General features: G+C 41.9%; 1 protein-coding gene across 1 annotated transcript; it reads left to right on the plus strand.

Moving 5' to 3' along the window:
* The first annotated feature begins 5,192 nt into the window (after positions 1–5,192).
* Positions 5,193–23,306, plus strand: LOC139551856 (alpha-1A adrenergic receptor-like). Its single transcript, XM_071363211.1, has 3 exons — positions 5,193–5,208; positions 18,718–19,788; positions 21,565–23,306. The coding sequence occupies exons 1-3, from the start codon at positions 5,193–5,195 to the stop codon at positions 22,101–22,103; spliced, it is 1,626 nt and encodes a 541-aa protein (XP_071219312.1). The 3' UTR covers positions 22,104–23,306.
* Positions 23,307–23,891: the final 585 nt, after the last annotated feature.

Here is a 23,891-nt window from a genome sequence, read left to right on the forward strand (position 1 = left end):
AAGTGTCCCTTCAGTTCCTTTTGGAGGGACCAGCTCAACCTTGGTTCACTACCAAGGGCAACTCCTGCCAGCAGGGGACAGGCACAACCTCAGCCTATGGCCGGGGGTTGGCCCTGCCAGCAGGCTCAGCACAGCCACAGTTCACGACTTGGGGCTGACTCTGCCAGGAGGCCAGCTACCAACCCCGATCCACAACTCTGGGCTGGCCTCCCCGACTACCATCCATGCCAAAACCCTCATAACAAACTCTCAACTACTACCCCTTCCGACATATTCGTCAGATGGCGAGAAACTGGACTCGTGAAGTATAGTTTATAGCGCAGTTTTGGGTGGAGCGCTTTAAAGGTGCTGCATGGGCAATCAGACGTCTGCACTGGCCGTGCAGCATTTACGGTGATATAGCTGTTGTGAAGGAAGTTGTCAAGGAAGTAAGTTTGTGTTTATACAGGACCTCCCGCACTCACCTACTGTCAACCAATCATGTCAATGCGGACCTATACGGAGCCCTCTGTATTGTTACAAAATTTGAGAGGCGCACGGCGATGCGGTATGGAGCTTAATTTGGCCTCTGCGTGCCTCCGGACGCTCCGCAATTGCATTACACCATCCATACTCTGACCAGATTTTCAGATCAAGCATAAATTGGCTCTTGACTTTCAGATAAAACACCTAATCCGCAACAGCAACATCCATATATGGGCTTGTTCTTCCATATTGGAATGCAGCCTTAGATCAGAAACTCCATACAGTGAGGGAAAAAAGTATTTGATCCCCTGCTGATTTTGTACGTTTGCCCACTGACAAAGAAATGATCAGTCTATAATTTTAATGGTAGGTTTATTTGAACAGTGAGAGACAGAATAACAACAAAAATATCCAGAAAAACGCATATCAAAAATGTTATAAATTGATTTGCATTTTAATGAGGGAAATAAGTATTTGACCCCCTCTCAATCAGAAAGATTTCTGGCTCCCAGGTGTCTTTCATACAGGTAACGAGCTGAGATTAGGAGCACACTCTTAAAGGGAGTGCTCCTAATCTCAGTTTCTTACCTGTATAAAAGATACCTGTCCACAGAAGCAATCAATCAATCAGATTCCAAACTCTCCACCATGGCCAAGACCAAAGAGCTCTCCAAGGATGTCAGGGACAAGATTGTAGACCTACACAAGGCTGGAATGGGCTACAAGACCATCGCCAAGCAGCTTGGTGAGAAGGTGACAACAGTTTCTGCGATTATTCGCAAATGGAAGAAACACAAAAGAACTGTCAATCTCCCTCAGCCTGGGGCTCGATGCAAGATCTCACCTCGTGGAGTTGCAATGATCATGAGAACGGTGAGGAATCAGCCCAGAACTACACAGGAGGATATTGTCAATGATCTCAAGGCAGCTGGGACCATAGTCATCAAGAAAACAATTGGTAACACACTACGCCGTGAAGGACTGAAATCCTGCAGCGTCCGCAAGGTCCCCCTGCTCAAGAAAGCACATATACATGCCCGTCTGAAGTTTGCCAATGAACATCTGAATGATTCAGAGGACAACTGGGTGAACGTGTTGTGGTCAGATGAGACCAAAATGGAGTTCTTTGGCATCAACTCAACTTGCCGTGTTTGGAAGAGGAGGAATGCTGCCTATGACCCCAAGAACACCATCCCCACCGTCAAACATGGAGATGGAAACATTATGCTTTGGGGGTGTTTTTCTGCTTAGGGGACAGGACAACTTCACCGCATCAAAGGGACGATGGACGGGGCCATGTACCGTCAAATCTTGGGTGAAAACCTCCTTCCCTCAGCCAGGGTATTGAAAATGGGTCGTGGATGGTTACTCCAGCATGACAATGACCCAAAACACACGGCCAAGGCAACAAAGGAGTGGCTCAAGAAGAAGCACATTAAGGTCCCGGAGTGGCCTAGCCAGTCTCCAGACCTTAATCCCATAAAAAATCTGTGGAGGGAGCTGAAGGTTCGAGTTGCCAAACGTCAGCCTCGAAACATTAATGACTTGAAGAAGATCTGCAAAGAGGAGTGGGACAAAATCCCTCCTGAGATGTGTGCAAACCTGGTGGCCAACTACAAGAAACGTCTGACCTCTGTGATTGTCAACAAGGGTTTTTCCACCAAGTACTAAGTCATGTTTTGCAGAGGGGTCAAATACTTATTTCCCTCATTAAAATGCAAATCAATTCATAACATATTTGACATGCGTTTTTCTGGATTTTTTTGTTGATATTCTGTCTCTCACTGTTCAAATAAACCTACCATTAAAATTATAGACTGATCATTTCTTTGTCAGTGGGCAAACGTACAAAATCAGCAGGGGATCAAATACTTTTTTCCCTCACTGTATATGGGCCCAGACATCCATATTGGAACACGGCCAATCGGCAAGGAACTCCATATATGGACATAGTGCCGTGGCCATGCCAATTTGCTCGCCAGCATCCAATCTTCATTAGCCACAAGCCTGAATTACTTCATCAACCACCCTCATATTATTTAAATTGCATTCTTAGACACACCTTTGAATTTCTGACAAACAAACAGTGTGTATTGTTGTTCATGGTGATCCATTCAGCCACCGTCCAGGCACAATGTTGGGTCAGTGAAACCTTGGTCCATGACTGGTGCCAAGCCAGCACAACTTTGGCTTACAGCCGGGGGTTGGCCCTGCCAGCAGGCTTAGCACAACCACGGTTCACAACTGGGGGCTGACCTTCCCAGTGGGCCAGCTACTGATATCAAACCAACCTTACAGTGAAATGCTTACTTACGAGTCCCTAACCAACAATGCAGTTTTTAAAAAATCAGATAAGATTAAGAAATAAAAGTAACAAGTAAGCAGTAAAATAACAATAGCGAGACAATACAGTGCCTTGCAAAAGTATTCACCCCCTTGGCGTTTTTCCTGTTTTGTTGCATTACAACCTGTACTTTAAATTGATTTTTATTTGGATTTCATGTAATGGACATACACAAAATAGTCCAAATTGGTGAAGTGAAATGAAAAAGGTTATTTGTTAAAAAATATATATATAATTAAAACAGAAAAGTGGCGGGTGCATATGTATTCACCCCCTTTGCTATGAAGCCCCTAAATAAAGATCTGGTGCAACCAATTACTTTCATAAGTCACATAATTAGTTCAATAAAGTCCACCTGTGTGCAAGTGTCACATGATCTGTCACATGATCTCAGTTTATATATATTTACACCTGTTCTGAAAGGCCCCAGAGTCCGCAACACCACCAAGCAAGCGACACTATGAAGACCAAGGAGCTCTCCAAACAGGTCAGGGACAAAGTTGTGGAGAACAGATCAGGGTTGGGTTATAAAAAAATATCAGAAACTTTGAACACCATTAAATCCATTATAAAAAATTTTTAAGAATATGGCACCACAACAAACCTGCCAAGAGAGGGCCGCCCACCAAAACTCAAAGACCAGGCAAGGAAGGCATTAATCAGAGAGCCAACAAAGAGACCAAAGATAACCCTGAATGAGCTGCAAAGCTCCACAGCCGAGATTGCAGTATCTGTCCATAGGACGACTTTAAGCCGTACACTCCACAGAGCTGGGCTTTACGGAAGAGTGGCCAGAAAAAGCCATTGCTTAAAGAAGAAAATAAGCAAACACGTTTGGTGTTCGCCCAAAGGAATGTGGGAGACTCCCCAAACATATGAAAGAAGGTACTCTGGTCAGAGTGTAAAATGTAGCTTTTTGGCCATCAAGGAAAATGCTATGTCTGGCGCAAACCCAACACCTCCCATCACCCTGAGAATGCCATCCCCACAGTAAAGCATGGTGGTGAAAGCATCATGCTGTGGGGATGTTTTTCATCGGCAGGGACTGGGAAACTGGTCAGATTTGAAGGAATGATGGATGGCGCTAAATAAAGGGACATTCTTGAGCGAAACCTATTTCAGTCTTCCAGAGATTTGAGGCTGGGACAGAGGTTCACCTTCCAGCAGGACAATGACCCTAAGCATACTGCTAAATCAACACTCGAGTGGTTTAAGGGGAAACATACAGTTGAAGTCGGAAGTTTACGTGCACCTCAGCAAAATACATTTAAACGCAGTTTTTCACAATTCTTGACATTTAATCCTAGTAAAGATTCCCTGTTTTAGGTCAGTTAGGATCACCACTTTATTTTAAGAATGTAAGAAGAATTTATTTCAGCTTTTATTTCTTTCATCACATTCCCAGTGGGTGAGAAGTTTACATGCACATAGTATTTGGTAGCATTGCCTTTTAAATTGTTTAACTTGGGTCAAACGTTTCTGGGGAACCTTCCACAATAAGTTGGGTGAATTTTGGCCCGTTCCTCCTTACCAAGCTGGTGTAACTGTGTCAGGTTTGTAGGCTTCCTTGCTCGCACACGCTTTTTCAGTTCAGCCCACACATTTTCTATAGGATTGAGGTCAGGGCTTTGTGATGGCCACTCCAATACCTTGACTTTGTTGTCCTTAACTTATTCGGGCTAGGGGGCAGTATTTGGAAGTTTGGATGAATGAGGTGCCCAAAGTAAACTGCCTGTCACTCAGGCCCAGAAGCTAGGATATAATTGGTAGTATTGGATAGAAAACACTCTAAAGTTTCCAAAACTGTTAAAATAATGTCTGAGTATAACAGAACTGATATGGCAGGCGAAAACCCGAGGACAATCCATCCAGAATTTTTTTTTTCCTAGCTCACCACTGATTTCAATGGCTAGGAATGGGAATACAAAATTAAGACCTCCCAGATTGCAGTTCCTAGGGCTTCCACTAGATGTCAACAGTCGTTAAAAAGAGATTCAGGCTTGTTTTTTGAAAAAATTGCTAGAATTTGTAGTTTTTCTAAGTGGCTCGCATTTTGGCTGTGGTGTTTGTTGCACGTCCCAGTGAGGGCGTGCACTTCGTTATTTATCTCCGGTAATGGTCTCCGGTATTCTCCGTCTTACATTTTATCGTTTCTTTACATATTAGGGTACCTGAGGATTGATTAGGAACGTTGTTTGATATGATTGGAAGAAGTTTATTGGTAACTTACGGGATTCGTTTGTATGCATTTTGAACGAGGGAAAACAGTGGATAACTGAGTCAAGCGTGCAAATGAAACTTACATTTTTGGGATATAAAGAAGGACTTTATCAAACAAAAGGACCATTTGTTATGTAGCTGGGACCCTTGTGCTTGCAACCAGATGAAGATCTTCAAAGGTAAGTGATGTATTCTATCGCTATTTCTGACTTTCGTGATGCCTCTGCTTGCTTGGAAAATGTATGTAATATTTTGTGTGCGGGGCGCCATCCACAGATAACTGCATGGTGTGCTTTCGCCGTAAAGCCTTTTTGAAATCTGACAAAGCAGCTGGATTAACAAGAAGTTAAGCTTTAAAATGATGATTGACACTTGTATTTTCATGAATGTTTAATATTACGATATCTGAAATTTGAATTTGGCACTCTACAATTTCACCGTATGTTGTCGAGGTGGGACGCTAGCGTCCCAATGATCCGCAAGAAGTTAAGCCATTTTGCCACAACTTTGGAAGTATGATTGGGGTCATTGTCCATTTGGAAGACCCATTTGCGACCAAGCTTTAAATTCCTGACTGATGTCTTGGGATGTTGCTTCAGTATATCCACCTAATTTTCCCTTCATCATGATGCCATCTATTTTGTGAAGTGCACCAGTCCCTCCTGCAGCAAAGCACCCCCACAACATGATGCTGCCACCCCCGTGCTTCACGATTGGGAAGGTGTTCTTCGGCTTGCAAGCCTCCCCCTTTTTCCTCCAAACATAACAATGGTCATTATGGCCAAACAGTTCTATTTTTGTTTCATCAGACCAGAGGAAATTCCTCTAAAAAGTACGATCTTTGTCCCTGTGTGCAGTTGCAAACCGTAGTCTAGCTTTTTTATGGTGGTTTTGGAGCAGTGGCTTCATCCTTGCTGAGCGGTCTTTCAGGTTATGTCGATATAGGACTCGTTTTACTGTGGATATAGATACTATTGTACCTGTTGCCTCCAGCATCTTCACAAGGTCCTTTGCTGTTGTTCTGGGATTGATTTGCACTTTTCGCACCGAAGTACGTTCATCTCTAGGAGACAGAACGCGTCTCCTTCCTAAGCGGTATGACGGATGCGTGGTCCCATGGTGTTTATACTTGCGTACTATTGTTTGTACAGATGAACGTGGTACATTCAGGTGTTTGGAAATTGCTCCCAAGGATGAACCAGACTTGTAGAGGTCTACATTTTTTTTCTGAGGTCTTGGCTGATTTCTTTTGATTTTCCCATGATGTCAAGCAAAGAGGCACTGAGTTTGAAGGCAGGCTTTGAAAGAAATCCACAGGTACACCTCCAAGTGTCTCAAATTATGTCAATTAACATATCAGGAGCTTCTAAAGCCATGACAGCATTTTATGGACTTCTCCAAGCTGTTTAAAGGCACAGTCAACTTAGTGTATGTAAACTTCTGACCCACTGGAATTGTGATAAACTGAATTATAAGGGAAATATTCTGTCTGCAAACAATTGTTGGTAAAAATTACTTGTGTCATGCACAAAGTAGATGTCCTAACCGACTTGCCAAAACAATAGTTTGTTAACAAGAAATTTGTGGAGTGGTTGAAAAATGAGTTTCAATAACTCCAACCTAGTGTATGTAAACTTCCGACTTCAACTGTATAAATGTCTTGGAATGGCCTAGTCAAAGCCCAAACCTCAATCCAATTGAGAATCTGTGGTATGACTTAAAGATTGGTGTACACCAGCGGAACCCATCCAACTTGAAGGAGCTGCCTTCAACTTGAAGCAGCTGTGCAGTTTTGCCTTGAAGAATGGGCAAAAATCCCAGTGGCTAGATGTGCCAAGCATGTAGAGATATTCCCTAAGAGACTTGCAACTGTAATTGCTGCAAAGGTGGCTCTACAAAGTATTGACTTTGGGGGGGGGGGGGGGTGAATAGTTATGCCTTCTCAGTTTTCTGTTTTTTTGTCTTATTTCTTGTTTGTTTTACAATAAAAAATATTTTACATCTTCAAAGTGGTAGGCATGTTGTGTAAATCAATATACAAACCCCTCCAAAAATCTATTTTAACCCCAGGATGTAAGGCAACAAAATAGGAAAAATGCCAAGGGGGGTGAATACTTTCGCAAGCCACTGTATACAGGGCGGTACCGGTACAGAGCCTAAGTGCGGGGGCACCAGTTGAGGTAATATGTACATGTAGGTACTTATTAAAGTGACTGAGCATAGATGAGAACAACAGAGAGTAGCAGCAGTGTAAAAGAACGGGGGGGGGGCAATGCAAATAAACGGATTAAAAAAAGAAACGTCCCTTTTCAAGACCCTGCCTTTCAAAGATAATTCGTAAAGATCCAAATAACTTAACAGATCTTCATTGCAAAGGGTTTGAACACTGTTTCCCAAGCTTGTTCAATGAATCATTTACAAATAATGAACATGCACCTGTTATGGCTGCAGCCCGACGTCATCCCGACGCCGGTACACCTATGACAACATCCAGCTCAAGTGCAGGGCGCGAAATTCAAAATCTATTTTTTTAAAATATTTAACTTTCACACATTAACAAGTCCAATACAGCATTTGAAAGATAAACATCTTGTCAATCCAGCCAACATGTCCGATTTTTTAAATGTTTTACAGAGAAAACACCACATATATTTGTTAGCTCACCACCAAATAAAAAAGGAGGACAGACATTTTTCACAGCACAAGTAGGATGCAAGTAGAATGCACAAGCCAACCTAACTAACCTAGAACCAACCTAAATAACCTAGAAAAAACTACCTCAGATGACAGTCCTATAACATGTTACACAATAAATCTATGTTTTGTTCAAAAAATGTGCATATTTTAGCTATAAATCAGTTTTACATTACTGCTACCATCATAGCTACAGTCAGAAATCGCACGGGAGTAGCCAGAGAAAATACAGACACCAACGTCAACTACTAATTACACATCATAAAACATTTCAGAACAATATATGGTGGATAGCTAATGAAAGACAAATATCTGGTGAATACAGCCAATATTTCCGATTTTTGAAGTGTTTTACAGCGAAAACACAATATATCGTTATATTAGCTTACTACAATAGCTAGCACACAGCAGCATTGATTCTAGTCAAACGGTAGCATAGCACAGTTCGACAGATATATGAAAAAGCATCCCAAATTGGGTCCTTATCTTTGTTGATCTTCCATCAGAATGTTCTCCAAGGGGTCCTTTGTTCAGAAACGTCTTTATTTCGATCCAGAACGAACGATTTCCCTCTTGAATTAGCAAGCACACTGGCAGTGCGACGCTAACCTCTCCATCTTGAAAAAATTCTTGCGTCGCATCACGTCTAAAGTCCAGAATACATTTCAATAATATAATTAAAGTATATTGAAAAAACATACTTTAGGATGATATTGTGACATGTATCAAATAAAATCGAAGCCAGAGATCATATTCACCTATAACGACGGTTTTCCAGGAGGCTACTCCAGATCCAACTTCTCGCCTTCCAAAAAAAATAAAGTGCGCACTTCTCACTCCAAGAGGTTGTATACAATCCCTGACCGAGATAATCAAGTGATTTCTTCTCTCACTTCCGCATGACACCCAGAGGAAGGCGTATAACGTGTTTCTACAGTCCTAAGTGATATGCCCTTTTATAGACAAGGGCTTGAAAAGCGACATCGATTTTGGAAATCTCACTTCCGGATAGGAAATGGGCTGTAAAAATTGTTCTGTTCCACTTAGAGAAATAATTAAAACGGTTTTAGAAACTAGAGACTGTTTTCTATCCAATAGTAATAATAATATGCATATTGTAAGAGCAAAAATTGATTAAGAGGCCGTTTGAAAATTTGCACATATTTTCCAGTTTTTCAATACGCCCCCTGCAGCCATAACAGGTTTAAGACACTAACAGATTACAGACGGTAGGCAATTAAGGTCACAGTTATGAAAATTTAGGACACTAAAGAGACCTTTCTACTGATTCTGAAAAATACCAAAATAAATATGCCCTGGGTCCCTGCTCATCTGCGTGAACATGCCTTAGGCATGCTGCAAGGAGGCATGAGGACTGCAGATGTGGCCAGGGAAATAAATTGCAATGTCCATACTGTGAGACGCCGAAGACAGAGCTACAGGGAGACAGTACAGACAGCTGATCGTCCTCGCAGTGGCAGACCACGTGTAACAACACCTGCACAGGATCAGTACATCCGAACATCACACCAGGGGGACAGGTACAGGATGGCAACAACTGCCCGAGTTACACCAGGAACGCACAATCCCTCCATCAGTGCTCAGACTGTCTGCAATAGGCTGAGAGAGGCTGGACTGAGGGCTTGTAGGCCTGATGTAAGGCAGGTCCTCACCAGACATCACCGGCAACAATGTCGCCTATGGGCACAAACCCACCGTCGCTGGACCAGACAGGACTGGCAAGAGGTGCTCTTCACTGACGAGTCAAGGTTTTGTCTCACCAGGGGTGATGGTCAGATTTGCGTTTATCGTAGAAGGAATGAGCGTTACACTGAGGCCTGTGCTCTGGAGCAGGATCGTTTTGGAGGTGGAAGGTCCGTCATGGTCTGGGGCGGTGTGTCACAGCATCATCGGACTGAGCTTGTTGTCATTGCAGGCAATCTCAATGCTGTGCGTTACAGGGAAGACATCCTCCTCCCTCATGTGGTACCCTTTCTGCAGGCTCATCCTGACATGACCCTCTAGAATGACAATGCCACCAGCCATACTGCTGATTTCCTGCAAGACAGGAATGTCAGTGTTCTATCATGACAGCATAAATCCCGGATCTCAATCCCATTGAGCACGTCTGGGACCTGTTGGATTGGAGGGTAGGGCCATTCCCCCCAGAAAAGTCTGGGAACTTGCAGGTGCCTTGGTAGAAGAGTGGGGTAACATCTCACAGCAACTGGCAAATCTGGTGCAGTCCATGAGGAGGAGATGCACTGCAGTACTTAATGCAGCTGGTGGCCACACCAGATACTGACTGTTACTTTTGATTTTGACCCCCCCCTTTGTTCATGGACACATTCCATTTCTGTTAGTCACATGTCTGTGGAACTTGTTCAGTTTATGTCTCAGTTGTTGGGTTTCTGTAGAGCACTTTGAGATATTAGCTGATGATTTGATTTGATTTAGTACGATTCGATCTTAGTCCTGTATTGATGCTTTGCCTGTTTGATGGTTCATCGAAGAGCGTAGCGGGATTTCTTATAAGCTTCCTGGTTAGAGTCCCGCTCCTTGAAAGAGGCAGCTCTAGAGCCTTTAGCTCAGCACGGATGTTGCCTGTAATTCGTGGCTTCTGGTTGGGGTATGTACGTACGGTCATTGTGGGAATGACATCATCGATGCACTTATTGATGAAGCCAATGACTGATATGGTGTACTCCTCAATGCCATCGGAGGAATCCTGGAACATTTTCCAGTCTGTGCTAGCAAAACAGTCCTGTAGCTTAGCATCTGCTTAATCTGACCACTTTTTTATTGATCTAGTCACTGGTTCATCCTGCCTTAATTTTTGCTTGTAAGCAGGAATCAGGAGGATAGAATTATGGTCAGATTTGCCAAATGGAGGGCGAGGGAGAGCTTTGTATGCGTCTCTGTGTGTGGAGTAAAGGTGGTCCAGAGTTTTTTTCCTCTGGTTGCACATTTAACATGCTGATAGAAATTTGCTAAAACGGATTTAAATTTCCCTGCATTAATGTCCCCGGCTACTAGGAGCGCCACCTCTGGGCGAGCGTTTTCTTGTTTGCTTATGAGGAAATACAGCTGTCTTAGTGCCAGCCTCTGACTGTGGTGGTATGTAAACAGCTATGAAAAATACATATGAAAACGCTCTAGGTAGATAGTGTGGTCTACAGCTTATCATGAGATACTCTACCTCAGGCGAGCAATAGCTTGAGACTTCCTTAGATATCGTGCACCAGCTGTTATTTACAAAAATACATAGGACGCCAGCCCCTTGTCTTACCGCTGTTCTATCCTGCGGGTGCAGCGTATAACCAGCCAGCTGTATGTTGATGGTGTCGTCGTTCAGCCACAACTCCGTGAAGCATAAAATATTACAATTTTGAATGTCCCATTGGTAGTTTAATCTTACGTGTAGGTCATCTATTTTATTCTCCAGAGATTGCACGTTTGCTAGCAGAATGGAAGGAAGTGGGGGTTTATTCGATCGCCTACGAATTCTCAGAAGGCAGCCCGCCCTCTGGCCCCTTTTTCTCCGTCTCCTCTTCATGCAAATCACGGGGATATGGGCCTGTTCCCGAGAAAGCAGTATATTGTTCGCGTCGGGCTCGTCAGACTCGTTAAAGGAAAATAAGTATTCTGCCAGTCGTGGTGAGTAATTCCAGAATTTTTGGGGGTCATAAGAGATGGTAGCGGCAACATTATGTAAAGAATAAGGGTCTGGCCTCCTAGACTCTCATCCATGCCAAAAACCCTTATACCAAACTCTATAACCTACTACTCCTTTTGACATGTTTGTCAGATGACGAGAAGCTGAACTTGTGACTGCTACTGGTTCAGTATTGAGATGGCTGCATGGAATGAGGTGTGATTTAAGCTTTTTTGATGTTGCAGACAATGAGTGATGCTTCTGAGTGGTTTTTAAATGACTTGCTGTGAAGTAAGTGCTTAGAAAAATATAGGGTTTAACTGAGCATGCGCGTTTGTGTGAGCGCTAGAATGAGTGGTTGACATAGTGAGTACGTCAATTAGTGAGGAAGGAGATGCATTGTCTGACAAGACTAGATGCTGATGGCAGAATGAATAAGGTGAATGCAAATTAAATTACAAATTGCTTCCAAGATGCTCAGGAGGATAGCAAAACAGAAGTGATATTTTACTTTTTCTTATTATTATATTTTCCTTTCCTGGCATCTCACCACACCACAACCCTCAGGCCATGATGAGTCAACATATTCCATACTTTGAGATAGAAGATTCAGAATACTTTTATGAGTTTTTTTTGTCTTTGGTTTATGAAAGTCATCATGTCTCTGTTTCCTATTAGATGCATTCACAGTACCTGTGCATACCCAGACTTCTTCCTGGATTTTAGCAGTAACTGTGGAACAATTAGACACACTAATCTCCCAGCACCCAGCCTTTACCCCACTATGAATAATTTAACATTTATCCACCTGGAGCTGATAAGAGGAAATTGTATTTCCCTCCACTGATCGACAATAAGAGAAGAGGCTGTCTGCATTCCCCTGGCAATGGGGATTCAGTTTTAACCAAATGTAATCAGCCTAAAATGTCTGAAGTTGTGCTATGTTAGGAAACCTCAGTTGTGAGAGACTGCCTCCAGTTTAGCAGTAGCAACGGGTAATCAATGCCTGCTGAGATGACTCTACCACCAGAGGCTTCTCCTGGGGCTTTGATTCTGATTGAATCTAGGTAGACATTTCCAAGGCCTTCTCCAGTGAGTCAAACAGTCTGTTATATAAAATAGATGGATTGGCCAACAATTATCGTCCTTCATTATGTGCCTAATTGTTACAGTAGCCACATATGTCGGCTCAGTTTGGAGTTCAAGGCTAAGGTTAACTACACTAACCTGTGGGAAAAGGAGACTGTGCTTTTAATATTCTCAGCACAGCATCTGTCTCAGCATCCATAAGACAAACAGCACAGTGGTGGGCCAAATTACACTTCTATTATTGCTTTTCATTACCCTGTTCTCTCACTCTCTCTCTTGCTCTCTGGCCAATTTCATTTTAGAACCTTAAATTTAAAATAATTGAATCTAAAAGGTTGCTGTCATTTCACAAAAAATGTATGAATACATAAATGGAAAATAAAAATAAATGCCAGGAAATAAATGTTTATCAGTAGAGGCACACAAGTGGCAGAATGATTATGGACATGTGGTGATACAGAAATAACAGGGTGAACATGTTTGTATTCCTTCTGCTCAGCTAAAAACCAATACATTAAGTAAATTCAAGCCATTCAAGCATGCATAAAAGAAATACCAGTTTTGTAATGCCTCAGCATTGTATCCTTTTAACCACACACAAACATTTTAGTATACTGCTTCATGTAGAACAAGGAACACAGAGCATTCTCCCTGAATAATTAAAGCTGATTTGCCTTCACATTGCCTTCGGTGGAGATGGGGGTAGGAGGTATAGACAGCAAGCCCTGAACCTCAGCATGACCTCTATCCAGGAGAGCTAAATTAAGAGAGAGAAACTCCTTCTGTATAATGATCAGAGATTCACAGAGCTTTTCTCCTAATATATGGTGACTCACATGGGTTATGTAAACAATTGGGGTCTTGACCAGGTCTCAAACTTTGCAACTTGAAACAAACTTCATCTGTAGATGACAAAGTTGTGTGTGACATCATCATGTTCTCTTTTCTTATTTTACTAGATCATTCCTATGGCCGGTTATGCCATATAATATGTCCACAGTCAAACAGAGAAAGTCCTGCTAAATTCCAAAATCATAAGAACATTCAAATAATTTCACACATGTACATTTCTCCAACCCAACCAATAATTATATTGGTTCAGACAGGGTAATATTGACCCCTTGGGGGAGAGAGAAAATCAGTTCCGCTTTTGTTTATCAACTTCTCTCCAGGACAATAATGCCAATAGTTGACTTTATCCATCTTATAAGGGGTTATACACACAAACACGGTCATTCAATTCAGAGGCTTGCACCTCATAGTGAATTGCCTTCAAAGACACAGTGGTACAGTAGAGGACAATGCCATTTTGCTGATCCTGCTTCAAGAAATGAAATAAGATATGAAATGAGAAATTATAAATTGTCACATTATCAAACATTTTTTCTCTCAATTTTCATGAGTCAGTGCCATTTGTCAGATCATGTCTCAAATGTATACATGTATTCTCCCTGCCACATAGCAACCTTAAACACACACTTTCTGAAGGAGGGTTGTCTGTCTGTTTGGGTTATTCAGTCAATACATTCTTGGATAAAGTAATTTATTATGCCTTGGGTGAAAGTTTACAACAGGATCAGAATAGCTACCCATACCCATTCTGTCTACCATTTATGTTTATCTAGACCCCTCAACCGTTTAACCAAAACGGATACATGTGCAGTGCATCTCACTGGGAAAAATATCAGACTACAGCCGACATATGCCACTGACTGTAGATGATGAAATGTAAAAGGCAGATGTAGGAGTGAGAAAGAAAGGAGGGGTGGTGGTGTCTCAGTGTTGAATATTAGGTGATGCGCGTCTCTAGCGGCTGCATTTCTCTGACTGAGGACCGCAGCAGACCGATTCCTCAGTGCGCTACAGGGGGTGTGCGCGTCTGGGCATAAGTCATAAATACCGTCTGAATAGTTATACCAGTCCATACGAAAAATATCTATACTTTCAGTATACTTTATTTATACTTTGAGCATACTTGTACTGTCGAATAACGCTACGTTTGGAAGGCATTTAGGGATAACAAGGTAAGCCATACCCGTATTTCCATGATTTGATGAAATATTGTTCTTGAATTTATTATTCTAAACGAACTGGTGGGAATGTTTGTCAACTCTGTTATTTCTAACTACATTTCCTGTACCTAGGCCAAACCTGTAAATACAATGGCTGGCCTATACATTATTGAAATAAGTCATACTTTTAATTTTTGTTTTATTTAAACAGTTTGAGAGAAAATGTATGAGAACTGTAGACTATAATTCGAATGCATAGTCTGCCCTCGGTCATTTGCATCACATTTTCTGCACCATTTCACTACCAATCAGAAACCTTTCAAAATGATATAAGATGGGCATTTTGTGCCGACATAAATTGCATTAGTAGGCTATAAGCAATCAGAATCTTGCCTTGAGCACATCACATAGGCTGCATTTAGACACGCAGCCTTATTCTAATACCAATCAGATCAGCTCTGAAAAAGATCTGATGTGAAAAGACCAATTGGTGGAAAAAATATCCGAATTGGGATTCCTGTTTAAACTCCTCCTATATGTCTATTTTTTGTGACATTGAAATTGTTGCTCCTCAAAACATAAAATGAATCACTCAATCTATCAATCAAACAATAAATTACAATTTAGCACCAAAATAAGAACCTAATTATTCTACAAAACAACCAGTCAACTATGAGGACATTAGGCTACAAGAAAGCTTTGGTGGTATAAGAGTAAAAAAAAAAATGTAATTGTTCCTGTAAACACAAAACACAATAGTCCAGGTTGACTGCTATGTTCACGGATAGGCTTGTTCTACTTGTCCTGGGAGAATGTTAAGTTTTCAACCCCTTTGAGAGCACAATAACAAATTAAGAGTTTAATTCTAAAAGGCTATATCCCACAATTTTTCACATGTGTTTTTTTCACCAGAAAGTATTGCTTATGTGTATGTTCATGTGTGTGTAAAGTATTACTGTTTTCAGGTTTTTCATTCATAGATTTTAAGTGTGTATTAAAATTAGTCTTTTTGCAAAATGCTATACACTGAGTGTACAAAACATTAGGAACACCTGCTCTTTCCATGACATAGACTGACCAGGTGAAAGCTATGATTGATGTTACTTGTGAATCCACTTCAATCATTGTAGATGAAGGGGAGGAGACAGCTTAAATAAGAAGAGAAAAGATTGAAGTGCCTTTTGGACAGGGTATGGTAGAAGATGCCAGGCGCAACAGTTTGAGTGTGTCAAGAACTGCAATGCTGCTGGGTTCTTCACGCTCAGCAGTTTCCCATGTGTATCAAGAATGGTCCACCACCACCACCCAAAGGACATCCAGTCAACTTGACACAACTGTGGGAAGCATTGGAGTCAACATGGGCCAGCATCCCTGTGGAACGCTTTCAGCACCTTGTCGAGTCCATGCCCCAACGAATTGAGGCTGTTCTGAGGGCAAACGGGGGTGCAACTCAATATTAGGAAGTTGTTCCTAAAGTTTTGTACACTCAGTGTATATCCATTGTTTAGCTTGAACGGAATGTTTGTATACTGTATATTTGACTGTGATATCTGGTTGCCTCACCTAGCTATCTTAAGATGAATGCACTAATTAAGTCGTTCTGGATAAGAGCATCTGCTAAATGACAAAAATGTCACATTTAAATGTTACATACAGATCTCATATATATATTATATATATAGTTCTTTATATAAAAAATAGTTATTTGTTACATTTGACTGTGTGAAACCTTATTTCTCTGAGACTAGCTAGGTTTCTATCCAATTAGCAACAGATGTTCATGCAAATATTAAAACATTTGCATGAAAACAATATGCGCGTTTTCCGACCTGAGATGTGTTTCCATTAGATTTACTTGATAAAAGGCTGTGTGGGATGACGTAATGCACATAAAAAGGACTTTTGCGCTTAAATTTCCCATGCACCGAATAAAAAATACCCTTAAATGTGTGTGTATCTTGTCTCATATCATACTCTCTGGGCATCTAAACAAAAGTCCAACAGCTCAAAGATAAATTACACTACTTATTCCACATGACTGAATTCAGCCTAATAACCCTTATCTGTTATTGTCTTTGATCCTGCTGGACCAAGTGACCAGTACAGAGATTCTGCTGCGTTGAGATAGCTCTATCACTAGCCCTTGTCCTGCTCCACCAACATTTATTTCATCCAATGACATGCAAAATCACCAACATGTACACCCATATTGGTGTTGAGTGAAATGATCACTCCAGTTCGATCCCTAGCCTGTCATCTGACTGCTGAGTTAATGCTTGTGTCAAGATGTATTGCAAAAGGAAATAGAAAAATGGCATTATACTGGGAAAGATGGGTTAATTGTGGGCATTGGAGGGAGATCACAATGAATGCTGGATTGGCCACTATGGGTGAAAATACAGCACTTGCAGAACGAGGAAATTAGGAATATACACTGAGTGTACAAAACATTAGGAACACCTTCCTTATATTGAGTTGCACCACCTTTTGCCCTCAGAACAGCCTCAATTTGTTGGGTACTACAAAGTGTTGAAAGCATTCTGTAGAGATGCTGCTCTTGACACACTCAAACCGGTGTTCCTGGCACCTACTACCATATCCCGTTCAAAGGCACTTAAATATTTTGTCTTGCCCATTCACCCTCTGAATGGCACACATACACAACCCATGTCTCAATTGTCTCAAGGCTTAAAAATCCTTCTTTAACCTGTCGCCTCCTCTTCATCTACACTGATTGAAGTGGATTTAACAGGTAACATCAATAAGGGATCATAACTTTCACCTGGATTCACCTGGTCAGTCTATGTCATGGAATGACCAGGTGTTCCTAATGTTTGGTACACTCAATGTATGTATAATTACTGAACTACATGCACCGTACATGTGAGTGAAAATAGCTGTAAGTAGCAGTAGAGTTATTGTCTGTTTGTTTACTCCAATCAACATAGGGATGGTCAAAAAATAAAAAATATAAATCAAAATAAGGAGTATTAGGAATTATGCAAACAATTAAATTGATAGAACCCACAATATATCTACAATATTATAACGTACTCACACACTGCCCATTACAGAGTTAGCACATGTTGCTGCCTGATTTATGACCCAGGTGAAAATTAGCTTTTGTTTTATTTTTTATTTTTTACCTCTATGCTTTGATGGTTTCCCTCATAACTTACGTTTTGACTACCAATGATTCTGTGTCAGTGGAGCTGGTGTTTGAAGTAGATGGTGTTATGCATCAGGAGTCAAATCGACAGACAGATTCAGTAATGTTATTTTGATGAAAAGGAAATCGAAAATGGTGTGTTTATTGAAGCGGGACCTCTGGTGGTATTTAATGATGTGTGAAGTGAAGAAATCTTTACAGAGCACCTCTCTCTCAGGGAAGAAGATATTTGGCACTCTAATGCATTTTTACAGCACACCCATCATGTTATTGTTGTTTTTTGCTGTCTTGTGGTTTTATTTAGGATTACTATAAAACCTTTTTATATCCTTGTATGTGATGGATGCCTGGCATATGGTTGTAAACCTAGCTTACTCAGTCTCAATCTTATTCAGTCTTATTTGCAACAGCGACTATTCACTGGGCATGAACTGGTTGAATCAACCTTGTTCCAACGTAACTTGTCAACATATTGTGACGTATTTTCCACATAGATTCCACATCACAATACGGTGAAAAATTACATTTGACTCAACCAGTTTGTGTCCAGTGGGTACATTTAGGCCTAGATTCATTCCAGACCAAGGAAGTTCTGCATTATACTGCGCTTGACATTTAAATGTAATTTCCGATTGAGCTGACATTTGCAGTGTTTACCGTGAATGCAGTCTGATGCCGATTCTGATTGAATCCCACCTTAGTTTCTGCCATTCCGTGAAAAAGGGAGGATGTATTTTTTTTATTAACTGCTCTCTTTTTCCTGTGTTTTTAGTGGGACTTTTGCTTAATAAAATCATCCCTCCAGAAAGTTTCTACCATGCCATCTCAGTCCCATGGAGGAAGAGACAGCATAAACATATTGGATCTTGTTATCACCCAGAAAGCCCTGCAGCCAACCTCCACAGACAAATGGCACAACAATCAGTGGCAGTGCTGAAGATTTACTATCCTGACCTGTCAGTATTTTTTTATGTCTCTGCCAAGGACATGTGATTTGTGCACGCATTGGCAAGGGCTCCTGCCTCCAAAGATCTGGGATTGATGAGGTAGCAACTTTTGCAGTCTTGAGTCACACGAAGGGGAGATACAAATGGTGGACTCCCAACTCCTGAGCTGAAGTTTGCAAAGCTGACTTCTGATTTAACAGAACATTGCAGTCAATCCCAAAAACATTCGACTAATGAATTAACCATAAACAAAGCAAAAATCGTTCCCTCGGGTGAGAACATAACTTTCCCTGTGTCAGAGAACTGTCCCAACTGCAGCTCCTCTTCCTACGCTGATATGGATAACACTAAGGCTGTGACCCTGGGTCTGGTGCTGGGAGTGTTTGTCATCTTCGGGGTTCTGGGTAACATCCTGGTCATTCTGTCTGTGGTGTGCCACCGCCACCTGCGCTCTGTCACACACTACTTCATCGCCAACCTGGCAGCAGCTGACCTGCTCCTGAGCTCCACCGTACTGCCCTTCTCTGCCACTTCGGAGGTCCTGGGGCGCTGGGTGTTTGGCCGGCCGTTCTGCAGTGCTTGGGCTGCCTTGGATGTTCTCTGCTGCACTGCCTCTATCCTCAGCCTGTGTGTCATCTCTGTGGACCGCTACCTTGCCGTCAGCTACCCGCTGCGCTACCCGGCCATGGCCACTGGGCGGCGCGGCCTGGTCGCATTGACAGCTCTCTGGGGCCTCTCGGCAGCCATATCCGTGGGTCCGCTCTTCGGCTGGAAGGAGCCCGACCCAGAGGACGAGACTGAGTGCCGGATCACAGAGGAACCGGGTTATGCTATTTTCTCTGCCCTGGGGTCGTTCTATGTGCCACTGGCCGTCATTCTGGCCATGTACTGCAGGGTGTATGTGGTGGCCAAGCAGAAGTCCCGGGACCTGAGGGAGGGCAGGAAGAGTGAGGGGGGGATGGTCACGGAAGGAGAGGGAGTGACACTGAGGATCCATCGGGGAAATGCCCCTGCTGTGCCAGAGGGCCAAGAGGAGGAGGGAGAAAAGGGCACCATTAGGCGGAGACGCACCACCTTCGCCCTTATGCGCCTGCTGAAATTTTCCCGGGAGAAGAAGGCAGCCAAGACACTGGGCATCGTGGTTGGCTGCTTCGTTCTCTGCTGGCTGCCCTTCTTCCTGGTTATGCCCATTGGTGGGTATCCCACAATGCCTTTCCTTGCTCTCTATGATATGTATGTGCTGCTGCATGCCTTTTGTTTTGAATTGTTTGGAAATTAAAAAGAGTCATTAATATGACTAGATGTCTGTCTAATCAACTGTCAAATAACAATATCAGAGGGAATAGCATCACTGAATGAATTTGCATTTTTCGCACAAAAATAATCCCTCTAACTGATTTCCCATAGCAGCATATAATACCACATTACTGGATAGAGAGTGATTGCCTCACACTGTGTCGTTTTCTAGTCAGGGAAAGCTTCCCTTCCAAATCGCAGGAAAATAAACCCCTCCACTCAACTCAATTGAACTTTAAAATGTAAATCTCCCTCTCAATGGAAAAGCGCTGTGACAAAATTGAATGGAAATGAATGTATTGATGGAGACTGAAAGAGGGGGAATAAGCCACAGGGCCTATTTTCTGCTTTTCCCTTGTTTTAGTTCTGCCACAGCGCACCAAAAACAGTATTAAGAGCCGTAAGCAAAAGCAACCCTCTATTATACAAATTCAGCTTCAAAATCGCTCTTGTTAGCATGGCCATGGGATGAGTCACTTATAACAATAGTTCAGTGATTTGAAAGATATGACAGGGCACAAATGTTGCATTCTATAATATCTTGACCGATGGCAAAAATATGAATGATAGGAAGATTAAGAGGGGCTACAGTATATATGACCATATGACAATACATGTTGCCTACAGTCAAAACCAACATTGCCTCAAAGCTGTCATCCACGTCGTTAATACCCCCACAGAATGTGATTAATGAGATGCAGTATAATGGCTTCACAGACTTTAATATCCTTGATTAGGGATTGGAGAGATCTGTAATTCAAGATGATATGGAGATTGGGGTTGAACTCACCTACTGTAGATTAGCAGATTAGTAGAAGGCCTGCTGATGGCCTAAAACACTCATGCTTCTGAATCCTCCTCCTTTGGTCCGGGGAGGTGTATCTGAATGCATCCATACTGTGCATTTCTTATCCTACTTTAGAATGCATTTATACACCAGTCCAATATTAGAATAGTTTATTGATTTATTTGTGATTTATTGTATGCATAACAATGGAGTCTACGACCTTGGTTACCCCTGTTGAATGCTCGCTATACATGTCTGTTTTCTTTTAAAGTACATCAGGAATTAAATTACTGCCATGGAGAAGCAGAGCAAATGAAATGCCAGCGTTGGGTTATACTTCAGGGAAGAAATGAAATGAACAAAATCACTATTCATTATTTGATTCCTAAACCATTATGGACAAGAAACATAAAGGGTATGATTTTGTGCTCAGTAAGCAGGCGCCCACAATCACCCTTCATCTTTCCAAGGCAGCAAAGCATTACTGAAGTTTAGCATTTCACTATAAACGGCACAATATTTCATGCCGACTCTGAGCTGATGCCCCTGAGCTTCTCAGACAGGAATTAAAGAGTTGAATGTTTAAGACATTTAGAGACAAATCCAGGTATGTTGGCTTTACAAAAGTCTAACCTAGAAAGATAACTTACAAAGTGTTAAGTACACAGTGAACATCAGTATGTCTGCAATTGGAACTATAGTGAAATGGTGTGCGTTAATGTGTGAGCTATCTCTGCTCATCTTATTGTTGGTATCAATACATACAGAGAATGTCCGATAGAACATGCCAATGATCAATGATTCATATAGACATTGTGAACTACTGTATGTGTTTAAGTGACAGATCTGTGTGTGTGTGTGTGCTTTCTGTCTGTTCTTTCCACAGGCTCCATATTCCCATCGTACAGGCCACCTGACACCATCTTTAAGATCACCTTCTGGCTGGGCTACCTCAACAGCTGTATCAACCCGATTATCTATCCCTGCTTCAGCCAGGAGTTCAAGAGGGCATTCCTCAACGTTCTGCATGGACGCTGTCTCAGACAGGGGGGCAGGAGCTCTAAATCTTTGGGGTTTGCTTCTTCCTATGGTCCCAGTCCTGGTCCATCGTCTCTTATCAGATCCAAGCCTCCCCCCTCCTCCTCCAGCTTCTCTACCAAGCCCTGCCAAGCCCCCTCCCCAGCCTCTCCCTCCTTGGGCTGCTGTAGGACCTTCTCTGGCTCCTCTTCCTCAGTGGGGGTGCCAGGCCATACCCACATTGCTCGGGTCCAGAGTAAAAGCCTGCTGAAGGCGTGGTGCTTTGCAGCGGGGGAAAGACCGCCACCATTGGGTGCTCCTTGCCGAAGCCCTTCAGCCTGTCGTGCTGCTTCATGTCAAGCCAAAGTCCATCTCCTCTCTATGGGAGCGAAAGGGGAGGCAGTGTGACTGGGAACACTAAAGGCTGCTGGATAGTAAAAAATCGCAAATTCTAGGAAAATAAGTGATTGTAATTGGCGTGAAATAAAGTCATATCTATAGACTTGCTGGGGTCAGTCTAGCTATTAACATTAGACTGATGTCTGATGTGTCTTCAGGTTGCAGGGAATGGGAGATAGAACACTGCTCTCAGGGAGAAAGTAACACACCTGGAGGTAGAGATGTACTGTACTGTATGTGCTGTGATGCAGTGTATAGATGGATGGATGAATCAAAAGGAGGATACACAGTGTCAGAACAGAAATTGAATACAGAGTACTGAGTTAGTACAGAGATTGAAAACATGTGCTTTCTGGTCACTGAAGAGCAGTGGTGGAAAAATTACCCAATTGTCATACATGAGTAAAAGTAAAGATACCTTTACTTGAGTCATTTTCTATTAAGGTAAAAGTTACCTAGTAAAATTCTACTTGAGTAAAAGTCTAAAAGTATTTGGTTTAAAATATACTTAAGTATCAAAAGTAAAAGTATAAATCATTTCAAATTCCTTATATTAAGCCAACCAGACGGCACCATTTTCTTATTTTTTATTTATTTATAGTTAGCCAGGGGCACACTCAGACATAATTTACAAACAAAGCATGTGTGTTTAGTGAGTCTGCCAGATCCGGGCAGTAGGGATGACCAGGCATGTTCTGTTGATAATTGTGTGAATTGGACCATTTTCCTGTCCTGCTCAGCATTCACAATGAAACAAGTACTTTCGGGTGTCAAGGAAAATGTATGGAGTAAAAAGTACAATATTTTTTTAAGGAATGTAGTGAAGTAAAAGTAAAAGTACTCAAAAATATAAATAGTAAAGTACAGAAACCCCCAAAAAACGACTTAAGTAGTACTTTAAAGTATTTATACTTAAGTACTTTACACCACTGTTGAAGAGGAGTCCTTGAGAAAATGTACATACAGTATGTTCAACATTGTCTAATGTCAATATTTATGACATGCTTAACATCTGACGTGCAGTTTTCACAGTGCCTTGTACCGAACAATTTAACATGTGCTCAGTTCTTGTAAAGTGCTGTGCTGCTGGCATGTACAGTGGCTTGCGAAAGTATTCACCCCCTTGGCATTTTTCCTATTTTGTTACCATATAACCTGGACTCAAACTAGCTTTTGGGGGGGTTTGGATCATTTGATTTACACAACATGCCTAGCGCTGTCACGTTCCTGACCTGTTTTCTGTTTAGTTTTGTGTGTTAGTTGGTCAGGACGTGAGTTTGGGTGGGCATTCTATGTTGTCTGTTTCTATGTTGGTTTAGGGTTGCCTGGTATGGCTCTTAATTAGAGGCAGGTGTTTGGCGTTCCTCTAATTAAGAGTCATATTTAGGTAGGCGTTGTCACAGTGTTCGTTGTGGGTGATTGTCTCCTGTGTCTGTGTCGATGTTTGCACCATACGGGACTGTTTACGGTTTGTTCATTTATGTAGTCTGTTCCTGTTCATTTCGTTCTTCACGTTGTATGTAAGTTCGTTGTTCAGGTCTGTCTACTTTCGTTTTGTTATTTTGTATCATTTTCAAGTATAGTTCGTTTTCGTCTTGTCTTTAATAAATATTATGTGTTCACAACCCGCTGCGCCTTGGTTCCCTCACTACTCCTCCTTTTCGGTAGAAGAGGAGGAGGACCGCCGTTACAAGCGCTTTGAAGATGCACAATATTTTTTCTTGTGAAACAAACAAGAAATAAGATTTTAAAAAATAAAACTTGATCGTACTTTAGCAGTATGCTTAGGGTAATTGT

Source organism: Salvelinus alpinus, chromosome 24 (genome assembly GCF_045679555.1).
Source record: "Salvelinus alpinus chromosome 24, SLU_Salpinus.1, whole genome shotgun sequence".
In the NCBI taxonomy this organism is placed as follows: Eukaryota; Metazoa; Chordata; class Actinopteri; order Salmoniformes; family Salmonidae; genus Salvelinus; species Salvelinus alpinus.